Below are 14,603 nucleotides of genomic sequence, written 5' to 3'. Positions count from 1 at the left end.
TTTCAGAGGTTTAGTCTGTTATCATCATGTCAGGAAGCATGGAAGCCCACAGACAGACATTCACTGGAGGAGCTGAGAGTTCCATATCTGAATCTGCATGCAGCAGAAGGAGACTGTGTGCCACACTGAATATAGTTTGAGCCTAGGACACCTCAAAACTTACACTCACAGCAACACATTATCCCCAACAAGGCCACATTTTCTTCAACAAGGCCACACCTCCTAATAGTGCCAGTTCTTATGGGCCAACCATTCAAACATATGAATATACAGCGGCCATAACTATTCACACCATTGTAGCCAGTTCAATGATTCTCAACATACAGAGTCTCACACAAGCCACATCTAGTGTTTCAAATTTCTTTGTAATTTCAGATGAACCTTTTTTCACCTCAGGTTCAACCTCTACATATGAGTTTTCTCACTTGTGTATTCAGAATCATTCACCTTAGTTTTTTAAATGTAACACTTATGGTATTTTTGTATGATGTCATCCTAATGAATTTCTGCACTTCCGAGTTGACTTTCAGGAACCATAGACCACACCACAGCAAAACTAAAAAGCTATCAGAGGACATTAATTATTTCAGTGTGTGAAATTACTCAAAATGTATGTATAGAGAGGCTAGAGAGAGATCATTAGTAAGTGCTTACTGCAGAAGTACAAGGAGCTAGACACAGATCACCAGAACCCACATAAAAAACAAACTGGTGCAGTGGTGCATCCAATAACCCCAGCACTGGGGAATAGAGATAGTCAGATCCTAAGAACTTTCTGGCCAACCAGTCTACCCAATATGGTTAAGTTCATTAAGTTCATGGTTTAGACTCTGTTTCTAAAGGTAAGATGGAAAGTAATAGAGGAAAACCTCTGAGCTTTACACATGTGCATATGCAATTATCCCCCCCACACCTTTTAAGTACAAACAGAAACAGCCTAGGTATATCAGTTATTTTGCTTTGTTTTGGTTCAGATAAATTCCCCTGAAACAGTAGAGTACTCTCAGGATAAAGGGGAAATCTGAGCAGCATGTATTGCCATGCACCTCTTATAACTTATGCTATCCTTATTTTGACATGTTCACAATTGTAGAATGAAAAGTCTGCAAGCAAAGAAGAGCGAACCAAGAAATCTGGAAGATTAGAAAAGAAAAAAATTAAAGAAAAGTAAGGCATGAAAATATGTGATCTTTTCCTTCTTCAAGTTGTAAAATTGTACCTTAATCACAATTTTAAAAAATAAACATAACAAATATATAGTTTTAAATCAGGCCAGGATATGACTAGGAAAGTCAAAAAGGAAAAAACATGAAACTGTTACAGGATTAGAAGTGGTGAGTGAATTGTGAGAGGTAAGGAGTTCTATATTACTATTTACTATTACATACATACTACTTAAAATAGTCATTGCTTAAATGCTTCTCAGCCATTCAAGATTTCTCTGTTTAGAATTCTCTGTTTAGCTATGTACTCCATTTTTTTAAATTGGGTTGTTTGATTTGTTGTTGTCTGACTTTTGAGTTCTTTATATATTTTGGATATTATCCAAATATATAATCCACAATCCCTATGGTTTAAGTAGTAAACAGATGAATAACTTTTCTCAAGCCTACTTTTCAATGCTATGATTAAAATGTATAGTGACTGAGATTTTGAAAGTATACTTGTCATTTTTAGTCCTTGAACACTTTCCTTTTTTGAAGAACTTCTACAGCTGATAACTAACTTGCACAAAGTGGCAGGGTATAAAATTAATCCAAACAAATCAGAATCCTTCCTTTATACAAATGATAAATAGGGAAACAACAGCTTTCACAATAGTCACAAATAATATAAAATATCTTGGTGTAACTCTAAACAAACAAGTGAAAGATCCGTATGACAAGAACTTCAAGTCTCTGAAGAAAGATATGAAAGAAGACCTCAAAAGATGAAAAGTTCTCCCATGCTCATGGGTTGGTAGGATTAGCATAGTAAAAATGGCCATCCTACCAAAAGCAATCTACAAATTCAATGCAATCTCCATCAAAATTCCAACATAATTCTTCACAGACACAGGAAGAGCAATTCTCAACTTCTTATAGAAAAATAAAACAGAGGATAGCAAAAACAATTCCCAACAATAAGAGAACTTCTGGGGGAATCACCATCCCTGATCTCAAGCTAGACTACAGAGCAATAATGATAAAAACTGCATGGTATTGGTATGTAGATAGACAGGTTAATAATCAATGGAATAGAATTGAAGACCCAGAAATAAACCTACACACCTATGAACACTTGATCTTTGACAAAGAATCCAAAATCATACAATGGAAAAAAAAAAACATCTTTAAAAAATGGTGCTGGTCTAACTGGCAGCCTGCATATAGAAGAATGCAAATTGATTCATATTTATCTCCTTGCACAAATCTCAAGTCCAAATGGATTAAGGACCTTCACATAAAACCAGATACACCCAATCTGTCAGAAGAGAAAGTGGAAAACAGCCTTAAACACATTGGCCCAGAAAATAAATTTCCTGGATAGAACACTCAGGCTCAGGCTCTAAGATTAATAATTGACAAATGGGACTTCATGAAACTGAAAAGATTCTGTACAGCAAAGGACACTGTCAATAGGACAAAATGGGAAAGTATAGATTGGGAAAAGCTCTTTACTAACTCAACATTCCACAGAGGGCTAATATCCAAAATATATAAAGAACACAAGAAGTTAGACACCAACAAATCAAACAACCCAATTCAAAAATGGAGTACAGAGCTAAACAAAGAATTCTAAACAGAGAAATCTCAGATGGCTAAGAAGCACTTAAAGAAATGTTCAACATGCTTAATCATCAGGGAAATGCAAATCAAAATGAACCTGAGATTCCATCTTACACCAGTCAGAATGGCAAAGACCAAAAACTCAAGTGACAATACATACTGGCAAGGATGTGGAGAGAGGAACACTCCTCCATTGCTAGTGGGATTGCAAATTGGTACAGCCACTCTGGAAATCAATCTGACAGTTTCTCAGAAAATTGAAAATAGCTCTACCTGCTGGGCAGCGGTGGCGCACGCCTTTAATCCCAGCACTTGGGAGGCAGAGGTAGGCGGATTTCTGAGTTCAAGGCCAGCCTGGTCTACAGAGTGAGTTCCAGGACAGCCAGGACTACACAGAGAAACCCTGTCTTGAAAAACAACAACAACAACAACAAAAAGAAAAACAAACAAAAAAAACAAAAAAAAAAAGAAAGAAAGAAAAGAAAAGAATAGCTCTACCTGAAGACCCAGCCATATTACTCCTTGGAATATACCCAAAGATAATCCATCATACCGCAAGGACATGTGCTCCACTTCATAGCAACCTTATTTGTAATAGCCAGAAGCTTGAAACAACCCAGATGTCACTCAACTGAAGAATGAATACACAAAATATGGTTCATTTACACAATGCTATACTGTTTAGCTATTAAAAATGAAGACATCATGAATTTTGCAGGTAAATGGATGGAACTAGAAAATATAATCCTGAGTGAGGTAACCCAGACCTAAATGGACATGCATGGTATGTACTCACTGCTAAGTGAATATTAGCCAAAAGGTTCAGAATACTCATGACTTTAAGAAGCTTAAGGAGAAGGGAGGCCCAAGTATGGATATCTGAAACCCACTTAGAAGGGAAACAAAATAATCATGGGAGGCAGAGGGAGGGAACAATCTGGGTGGGAGCAGGGAAAGTGGAGGGAAAAGGAAGGGCAGAATCAGATATGTGAAGAGACGGGGGGGGGGGGGGGGAATTGCCCAGATGGTGAGGAGAATAAATGGGAATATGCAGTAGTGGGGGTAGGGGACAGGGTGAACCTCCAGAAAGTCCCACTTGGGATGTGAGAGGCTACTTGGACTCAATGAGGATGACATTAGCCAAAGAGTCCAAAAATGGGGAGATGGAACCAGAAGAGACTACCTTCAGTAGATAGACATGGTCCCCTTTTTGAAGCACGAGGCCACCAAACGATCTTCAAAATTTTTAACCCAGAATTGTTCCTGTTTAAAGGAAGTGCAGGGACAAAATTGAGCAAAGTCTGAATGAAAAGCCACCCAGTGAGTGGCCCAACTTAGAATCCATCAAAGTGTTCACACCAAAATTCTGACACTGTTACTAGGGTCATATTGTGCATGCAGACGGGATCCTGGCATGTCTGTCCTCTAAGAGGCTTTATTAGCAACTGACTGAGACAAAAGCAGACACTTACAGCTAACTATTGGATTGAGGTCGGGAACCCATACGAAAGAATTAGAGGAAGGACTGAAGAAGCTGAAGGGGATAGCAACCCCATATAAAGAAGTACACTGTCAACTAATCTGGTTATCTCAGAGCTCCAAGAGGCTATGCTGAAAAACAAGGAGCATACTGGGCTGGTTCATTGCCCCAGGAACATATGTAACAGAGGACTGCTTTTTATGGCCTCAGTGGGAGAGGTCGCACTTAATTCTGTGGAATTAATAGGATGCTGGTAGGGATGAAGTGAGGGTGGTTGGGCAGGTGGGGGAAGGACCCTCTCAGAGGTTCCAGAGCGGGGGAGTGAACACAGATGGAATGAAGAACTACGGGAGGGAGGACCAGGAAGGAGGACAACTTTTGGTTTGTAAATAACTATAATAATTTAATTTTAAAAAATCATATTGAAATCTTAAAATAAATGTGGCAGGAAAAGGCTTGTTTTGACTCTTCCTCACCAGCTAATTAAATTATTAAAACCAGTGAATAAATTATCATAAAGTGGCTTTAATATATAAATATAAGTATGAAATGATCATGGTAATTCAAATTTTCTTGGTATGTCTTATTTAAAATAAAGTTTTGAAATGAGCCTATGAATTCAATGTTTATAGAGAGCTTTAGTTTCTGGAAAGAATTTTATTAGATAAGAAATTTGTCCTTTGAAGAAGAAAAGTGTTCAGGGAAGAAAGATGACCAGCACACTTTCAAAATCTCAGTCACTTGACATTTTAATCATAGCACTGAAAATTTGGCTTGAGAAAAGTTATTCACTTGTTATTCACTTAGGCCATAGGAAGCTAATAACTACTTAAAGTAGTATTTATGCAATGCAATAAGTAGTAATAGTAGCAGCAGCAACAGTAGTAGTAAGTAATGTATGAGAGGCTGAGGAGTTGGCTTAGCAGGTAAAAGTGCTTGCTGCATAAGCCTGACAACCTGAGTTTGATCCCTGGATACCACATAAAAGTCAGATGCATTGTCTATAATCCCAGCACTCTAATGGGGAGATGGGAGACAGGAACAGGTCATGTATAGAGTGCAATGGAAGAAACAAGAGACAATGTCTCAAACACAAGGTAAAAGAAAAGAATTGCCTCTTTAGAAATAAAAAATACTGTTACTTAAAAAAAAAAGTCTTTTGACCTTCAAGCATAAACTATGTCATGAGCTTTCCCTCTATTGTCCATCTCTCTCTGTCCCTGCCTCTGTTTTTCTGTCTCTGACTCTCTCTATATGTGTGTGTTAAAGGTAATAAAAGTATGGATTTCTTTTAACATTTTAAACGGTCTAAAGTTTTTGGGAAAGCAAAGCACTGATGTGTTTTCAAATATCATGATTTTTAAAAAATATTTTTATTTATAGGTGGTTATCTCCAACCATGGAATTTAAATCATTTGAAGAACTGCTTCAAATCCAAGTAAGATATATCCACTCTGAGTCTATTTCTGTAATAATTCATTAAAAATTATCTTTTGCATGCCACTTCTGATTTGAATCATAAGTGCTTCATTTTGATGGGTCATCAGCCCTTTTGGAACTCTGCTGTCCTCTGAGGTGGCTGAGTCCCATCAGAAGCCTAACTATATTTTGGCACTTTGCCATGCATTTCTTTTTCAGTTTCCAGGTCCTACTGAGATTCCTGACTGGTGATTAGAGGTTTGTTTTTTGTCTTCATTGTTACTTGGTTTTGTTTTAGTAAATAGAGTTTCTTCTCATATTTCAATAAGAATAAAGAATATAAGAATAATAGTTTTCAAATATTTTCTTAAAATAATTGCTTTTTTAAAACAAAATTTACAAGTGTTTTACACTTTAAAGATGTTTTTATATTTTTATTTGGCTTTGGTTTTTCTGATGAGATACAATCTTCAAATTGTCATTTTCCTGTGTGATGTTTGGGTCCTTTCTTATTTTCTCTTTTTCACTGCTTTTCAACAGTTTGGTTTAGTTCCATGAACACATGACTTTTCTTAACATAATAAGTTGGCATGTGCTCAGCATTTTGAGTATGTAACTTTTGCTAAACATGTTTTTGCCTCTTTCTGTTCCTATATGGAAATACACTTGAGTGGTAGAAATATGATATATAAATATGATGTATATATTCCTTATATGTTTGTAAAAGCTTTGTTTCTGTATTTACATATTTTACATTGATATGTCTAAGTGGTTTCACATTTTCATTGTCCTATCTAACTTGTTATTCTGTCTATGCATTCCTTTTTTTGTTGTTGTTACATAGCTCAAACTCTTTTTCTTTTTGTTTTGTTTGTTTGTTTTCAAGACAGGGTTTTTATGTGTAGCTCTGGCTGTCCTGGAACTCACTCTGTAGACCAGGCTGGCCTTGAACTCAGAAATCCGTTTGATTATTTCCTGTCATCTACTTCTCTTTGATGTATTTGTTGATTTCAGCCCTGAGTTTGATTATTTCCTGTCATCTACTTCTCTTTGATGTATTTGCTTCTTTTTGTTCTAGAGCTTTCAAGTGTGCTGTCAAGTTGCTAGTGTATGATCTTTCCAGCTTTTTTTTTTTTTTGTAGGCACTTACAGCTATGAGTTTTCCTATTAGCACTGCTTTCATTGTTTTCCATAAGTTTTGGTATGATAAGCCTTCATTTTTATTAAATTCTAAAAGTCTTTAATTTTTTTCTTTATTTCTTCCTTGACCAAGTCATCATTGAGTAAAGCGTTGTTCAGTTTCCATGTGCATTTGGGTTTTCCATTGGTTTTATCATTATTGAAGACCAGCCTTAGTCTGTGGTGTTTTGTGACCAATTATATGGTCTATTTTGGAGAAGGCACCATGAGGTCATGAGAAAAAGGTATATTCTTTTGTTTCAGGATGAAATGTTCTATAGATATCTGTTAAATCCATTTGGTTCTTAACTTCTGTTAATTTCAATGTGTTTCTGTTTAGTTTCTGTTTCCATGATCTGTCCATTGCTGAGAGTAGGGTGTTGAAATCCTCCACTATTATTGTGTAAGGTGCAATGTGTGCTTTGAGCTTTAGGAAAGTTTCTTTTATGAATGTGGGTGCCCTTGCATTTGGGGCATAGATGTTTAGAATTGAAAGTTCATCTTGGTACATTTTTCCTTTGATGAGTATGAAGTGGCCTTCCTTATCTTTTTTGATTACATTTGGTTGAAAGTCGATTTTATTCGATATTAGAATGGCTACTCCAGCTTGTTTCTTGGGACGATTTGCTTGAAAAATTATTTTCCATTCTTTTACTCTGAGGTAGTGTCTGTGTTTTTCACAGAGGTGCGTTTCCTGTATGCAGCAAAATTTTGGGTTCTGTTTGTGTATCCAGTCTGGTCGTCTACGTCTTATTATTGGAGAATTGAGTTCATTGATATTAAGAGATATTAAGGAAAAATGATTGTGGCTTCCTGTTATTTTTGTTATTAGAGGTGGAATTATGTTTGTGTAGCTCTCTTCTTTTGGGGTTGTTGGAAGATTGCTTTCTTGCTTTTTCTAGGTTGTAGTTTCCCTCGTTATGTTCTAGTTTTCCATCAAAATTATCCTTTGAAGTTCTGGGTTTGTGTGAAGATACTGTGTAAATTTTTTTTTTTTTTTGTCATGGAATATCTTGGTTTCTCCATCTATAGTGATTGAGAGTTCTGCTGGGTATAGTAGTCTGGGCTGGCATTTGTGTTCTCTTAGGGTCTGTATTATATCAGTCCAGGATCTTCTGGCTTTTATAGTCTCTGATGAGAAGTCTGGTGTAATTCTTATAGGTCTGCCTTTATATGTTTCTTAACCTTTTCCCCTTACTGCTTTTAGTATTTTTTCTTTGTTTTGTGCATTTGATGTTTTGATTATTATGTGATGGGAGGTGTTTCTTTTCTGGTCTAGTCTATTTGGCATTCTGTAAGCTTCTTGTATATTTATGGGCATCTCATTCTTTAGGTTAGGAAAGTTTTCTTCTATAATTTTGTTGAAGATATTTACTGTCCCTTTAAGTTGGGAATCTTCATCCTCATCTACACCTATTATTCTTAGGTTTGGTCTTCTCATTGTGTCCTGGATTTCCTGAATGTTTTTGGTTAGGAGCTTTTTGCATTTTCTTTGACAGTTATGTCAATGTTTTCCATGGTATCTTCTGTACATGAGATTCTCTCTTTTATTTCTTTTGTTCTGTTGGTGATGCTTGTGTCTATGACTTCTGATCTCTTTCCTAGGTTTGCTATCTCCAGGGTAGTCTCTGTTTGAGATTTTTTTTTAATTGTTTCTACTTCCATTTTTAGATCCTGGATGGTTTTGTTTAATTCCTTCACTTGTTTGGTTGTGTTTTCTTGCAATTCTTTAAGGGATTTTTGTTATTCCTCTTTAAGAGCTTCTCCTGTTTACCTGTGTTCTCCAATTCTGTGAGAGTGTTATTTATGTCCTTCTTAAAGTCCTCTATCATCCTCATGACAAGTGATTTTAATTCTGAATCCTGCTTTTTCAGTGTAATGAGGTGTCTAGGGCTTGCTATGATGGGAGAACTGGGTTCTGATGATATCAAGTAACTTTGGTTTCTGTTGCTATTGTTTTTGTGGTTGCCTTTCACCATCTGGTTAACTCTAGTGTTACCTGCACTCTCTGTGTCTGACTGGAGTCTGTCTTTCCAGTTATCTTGCTTGTGCCAGAACTCCTCAGAGTCCAGATGTCTCTGTGATTCTGTGATCCTAAGCTCCTGGGTAGAAAAACTTCTGGGACTCAGGCCACCTCTGGGATACTGAAATTCTGCTGCTCTGAGTACAGTGGTTCCTCTAGGATGGTTCAGGATATGGTGTCTTCCTAGGAGCAGGCCAGCTATGTGTTCACTGGTCTGAGTGGAGTGACTCCTCTAGAATGTCTCACAGTATGGTGTCTGCTGCTCTGTGTGCAGTGACTCCTCTAGGATGGCTCAGGATATGGTGTCTCCACAGGAGCAGACCAGTTAGGCGTCTGCCCTAGCCAAAAGGTCCAGGCGTGGGGCAGAAGGGAAATGGTATTCAGGAGGAGTGGGATTTGGGTGGCTGATGGGTCCTGAGCACCCCGGCTCCCAGTTGTAACTGTGGGGTGTGGGGTAGTGGGAGAGGGTTCTTACCCACTGCTTTGAGTGCAGTGGCTCCTCTAGGATGGCTCAGAATATGGTGTCTCCACAGGAGCAGACCAGCTAGGTGTCTGCCCCAGCCAAAAGGCCATACATTCCATTTTAAAACCATGATATAATTTTTTGATACTACAGTTTTTGCCATTAAGCTATTTATTACAGTTTGTGTTTGGTGAGATCTCTGTAAATTCATTCATAGACATATTGGGTACTGTCTGATGGCTGCTTTAAAAGTGGTCTATGACAATTTTAAAATCAGGATTATCTTGGGGTATCTTTCTTGGTTTCTTTTGCCTTAATAGTAAATCCATATTTAGTGTATTATAATTGTTTCATGGATATTGTAATGTGGTGTTGATACTCCAGGATCTACTATGTCCCTTTGATAACTAGTATTTTTTCCTTTATTATATCATGGACATGATTGGGTGTGAGTAGAAATTATATGCTTATCCAAACATTTATTTTAATTCTTTTAGATTTTGCCAGGTTGTTTTGAGTCTTTACTTCATGTGTGTTGTTCACAGGTTAGAGGGAGGCTTAGGCAGATTTTATACAAATTTATTCAGCCCTTAATTTCTGTTTCCTTTTTTGGGTGATATTAACTGAGCCTTACCATGGTTAGAATTGTCCCAAACAGTGCCCTTGTTTATAAGTTATAAAGACAGAGGCTTTTGTAAGCTTTGGGGTGCCTCATATGATTCAAGTAAGCCTTATTCCCAAACTGAAAGCTATAAAATCAGGAATTCTGTCTAGACCTTCTTTTCCTCCATGGACCACTTACCCTTGTTCACAAATGAGTGTTGGTGCTTCTGTTCTGTGCAATGTATTAGGTTAGATATGGCACAGATTGTCCTCAAGGAGCTTGTTGTAACAACAACAACAAAAAAAACATACATGGGGTTTTAGATATGGATCTCAAACCATCATCCACTGTAGGTTTCCTGTATGTGTAACTTATTTCTGCTAAGCCTAAATTATATTAGATGTTAAAACTGGAGATTCTTCTAACTAAACTTCAAACATTTCCACTTAAATATTTCAGACCTAAAGAAAATGCAATGAAATGTTTCATTTATAGTAGTTCTAATTTACAAGATTCATGGTAATTTTTTAACAGTAAGCTATAACTTGTATCCACCACTGCATAGGAAAACTTTGTAGTTAGATGTGTTCAGATCATTATACTGGCAATCTTTGTATTTGAGACATGTAATAACCACAAAAACTAAATCTGAAAAGTACTAGAATGAATACTGTTCTCTCTCTTTACCTCCTAGAAAGAAGCAGAAGTCCTGAAAAGCGAGAAGAAAACTCTTCAGGAACAACTGAAATGGGCTTTAGAGGTGAGGGCACACCTCTAAACAGCAGCGAGCTAAGATTATGCCCAGCTGGGAATTTCTAAATTAATGCTTTGATCTTATCAACTGAGTGTATATCTGTTCACATATACATATATGTATATGTGTATACATATATACACATATGACACCAAACACACATACATATATGATACATTGCTGCACTAGCCATTTATACCTGCAAATATATTAATAGACCATAATGTTCTTTCATATCTAGAACAGCAATCCAGAAAGAAAATAAGTCTTTCTTCATGAAGAAAGCAATCTCTTTTCAAACTTGTGATACTCAATCTATTTGGATGTAAAATACTACTTAGAGATAGGAGAGATGGCTCAGTGAGTAAGAGTCCTGTCTCTGACTATATTGCCTGCCTTTGGATCCTTTTCTCCTAACTGGGCTGCCTTCTTTAGCCTATATAGAAGAAAAAGGGGATGAGTGGGAGGGGAGGGAGAGGAGGTGAGTGAAAAAGACTGGGAAAGAGGAGAGAGGGGAAGTTGTGAGCAGGATGTAAAGTAAACAAGTTGTCAGAAACTATCTAGGAAAGGCTAAGACTTGCAAGTGAATTTTCTGGAGATGGCCCACAGTTTTGCATGACCTGCGATGGGTGACCGCTGAGATGTAGGGTCCTTAGAGACTTTATCCCAGGATTGCTTCTTGCTGCTGATATGCCCCTTTCTGTCACTATTACATAGTCTAATGATACCGGGGTTATCATCCCACTCTATTGGGCAAATATCCTGCAGATCAACATGAAGATGTACTCTCATATAGCAATGTTTATAGAGGTGATTATATATGCTTTCACAATTTCTGATAATGATTTTATAGAACTCTTAAAATGATACAAGCAACTCTTAAAATTGATACAAGTACTCTCAAGGCCCTATAGAATGAAGCTGCATATAGTGCTCTGTAAACCTTCATGTGTCATGGGCCAATTGCACTAGAATAAGAAGGTAGGCTTGAAATAAATTTATGATTAAGGAAAAACATTCATTCTAGGTCAGGTCCAAAGATGAAACCACAGGTATGCATTATGATAAAGCAAAGCCCCGTGAAACTGTTACTTTAAGCTTACAGAATGAAACACTGCTTTGAACTTACTAACAACATCCCTCACACACACACACACACACACACAGAGAGAGAGAGAGAGAGAGAGAGAGAGAGAGAGAGAGAGAGAGAGAGAGAGTTCTTGGAAAATACTGGAGCTTAGTTCCCAGCCCATGCCAGATGGCTCACAACAGCCTTTATCCCCAGCTCCAGGGGATCTGACACCTTCTACTGGACTACACAAGCAATTGCACACAGGTGTGCACATACCCACACTCAGATGCCCATACACATGGGTAAGGAAGGAAAAAAGGAAAGAAAAGAAGGAAGAAAGAACTGGCTCTTGTCCTTTCAATTAAATTTAATACAATGAGTATGTTGCCTGTTTCTGCTCTATCTCAAATTCTAGCCAAACAAAAATTAAAATGAGATATAAACATTTCATAAGTGAACACAGAAAACTATAAGCACTTATAGTCTATATAACTTTTGTTTAAAAAAGTAAGACAATTCATTAATTATATATTTTTAAAGAGAAGCTATGAACAAAGAAACTGGATTTTATAAAACAGTAAATAGAAAAGCAATAGGTTTTTTACTCAAGATGTTTATTCAGTTACATTATTCAGAAAATGTAATGCAAAAATCATAATGATATAGGATAACATTTAACAAAAGTACAGGTAGTTGTTCTTTTGAAGGATTATAGATGAAGAGTGACAAGACACAAATTTTCTGATTTCAAAGTTCTGTATTATCAATATTTTAATCTACCATGTTGCTCAAATTGATACATAAGTATAAAGAAATCAACTCATAAATCCAATGCAATTATTTTCGAGGATAAGAAAACTATTATAAGATGTAAGGGACAAGAACCCTGATTATGTAAAACAAAACAAAACAAAAAACAAAACAATTAAGGCAGTTATCCTCATTCAACATGAATAAATACCGTAAGATTTCAGTGATGAAAACACTTCCACTTCTGGAGTTGAATGAAAAGCGTTAAATTCATATGATAATGTTTAATTTAATGCATTAAATTAATATGTTCATATATTATTTAAAAACTTTTAGTATTAAAAGTCCTTGTAGAAGGATGAAATAGTCGCACAGAGTAAGCATTCCTGGAAAAGATAGCCTAATATAGTACTGATTGTTTTAAAGTTCCAGAATTACAAATGAGCATTGATGATAATTGAGTGATACATTATTGTCTAGCCACAGAGTGACCAGTGTGGGTTGCGTGCATCCCAGGATAGCTATGAATGTAAATATTATGACAATATTGTGTCAGTGTTTTTCCTAGTTTGCTTTCTGTTGCTGCTATAAAACACTGACCAAAGCAACCTAGGAAGGAAAGGGTTTATTTGGCTTACATGTCCTGATCATTGAGGAAAGTCAGGACAGAAACTCAAGTAGAGACAAAGGCAGCTGCCATGGAGGGAACTGCTTACTGTCTTGCTTGCTGCTTTTGCTCAGCTAGTTTCCTTGAACCTCCTATCTATGGGTGGCACCACCCAAATGGGCTGAGGCCTACTCTGTTAACCATTAATCCAGAAAATGCCTCATAGGAAAGCCCACAGGCCAATCTGATGGAGGCATTTCTTCAGCTGAGGCTCTCTTTCCCCAGGTGACTTTAGTTTGTGTCAAAATGACATATCACACTGTCAAAAGATCAGACATGCTGGTAAAGCAAACCTTTCTGAGGATTATCACCCAAAAGACAAGTTTGAGTTTACTAAATTTACAACTTTAATTTAATTTATTTACTTTAAGTGTATGAATGTTTTGTCTGTGTGTATGTCTGTGTGTCATGTGTGTGCAATGCCCTCAGAGGCTAAAAAAATGGTGCCAGATCCCTTGGAGCTGGAGTCACAGTCAGTTGTGAGCTACCATGTGGATGCTGTAAATGTAAATCCTGAGACTTGGGGAAAGGCATTCAGTGCTCCTAACTAGTTAGTCATAACTCCAGCATCCCGTAAATTTACAATTTTCAAGTTGTAAATTATGGTTTGAATTGTCCTCAATCTTGATCTCTGGTTTACAAGTTATAAGGGCCTAGGTTTTCTATCATGAATATTAATTGCTCTGCATGGCTCAGGAAGAGCATGCTCTGGAACTGAAAGCCATGAAACTGGGAATCTTGCCCAGGTACATACACAATATAAATAGTATCAAATATTTTATATAAAGATATTTCATAAACTTCCCTGAGATACACAAGAAACACAAGTAAATTCTGATTAAAAAACAAACAAGCTCAATAAAACGTTGATTGTTCAATTTCACTTTAACAATAATGCTTCTTACCTATGATTTTGTTAAAAGTTAAGGAACAGAAATATTTAATACTTGTGGGTATATGCCAAAGTGTACAATCTGTTCCATATTTCTATTATATCAGCATGAATTGTTACTTTTTTGAAAGGAAATATTCAGTCTTGGGGAAATGTAACCAATTCATTTATCAAGTTTACTACTAAAAGTTTTTCCTAAAGAAAAAAATGCACAAAACTCTTTAATTAAGGTGTAATGAATTTTAATAGAAAAAGGTTTGAAATGACCAAAACGTTCATTGGTAAACTATTTGAAAATTTAAAAATGTAATTTTACTAAATATATTGTTACCTATTTTTGTGAATATATATTTTGGTTGTAAAAATATGACATTTTTGAATACAATCCATATTAGATGTGTATAGCATAATATAGAATATGTACCATCAAAATGTATTTCCATAAAAATACCAGAGATTAAATATCAATACTAAGTGATTTTTCTATGTGATGAGGGTTTTTTGTTTGGTTGGTTTTTTTTGGTATGAATTC

At 36.3% G+C, this 14,603-nt stretch overlaps 1 protein-coding gene across 4 annotated transcripts in view; it reads left to right on the top strand.

Annotated features, from left to right (window-relative positions):
• Ccdc7 (coiled-coil domain containing 7) overlaps positions 1 to 14,603 on the top strand; it is a 297,148-nt gene that overhangs the window by 49,503 nt on the left and 233,042 nt on the right. For all 4 annotated transcript variants that reach the window (XM_076916072.1, XM_076916071.1, XM_076916073.1 and 1 more), the window contains 3 exons: positions 1,094 to 1,167; positions 5,632 to 5,686; positions 10,631 to 10,696. In XM_076916072.1, the coding sequence (XP_076772187.1) occupies positions 1,094 to 1,167; positions 5,632 to 5,686; positions 10,631 to 10,696 (195 nt within the window). The remainder of the gene's footprint in view (positions 1 to 1,093; positions 1,168 to 5,631; positions 5,687 to 10,630; positions 10,697 to 14,603) is intronic.

The sequence above is a fragment of the Arvicanthis niloticus genome, chromosome 18 (genome assembly GCF_011762505.2).
Source record: "Arvicanthis niloticus isolate mArvNil1 chromosome 18, mArvNil1.pat.X, whole genome shotgun sequence".
Lineage (NCBI taxonomy): Eukaryota > Metazoa > Chordata > Mammalia > Rodentia > Muridae > Arvicanthis > Arvicanthis niloticus.
The sequence above is the reverse complement of the archived record's forward strand: the minus strand, read 5'-3'. Positions and strand labels throughout refer to the sequence as shown.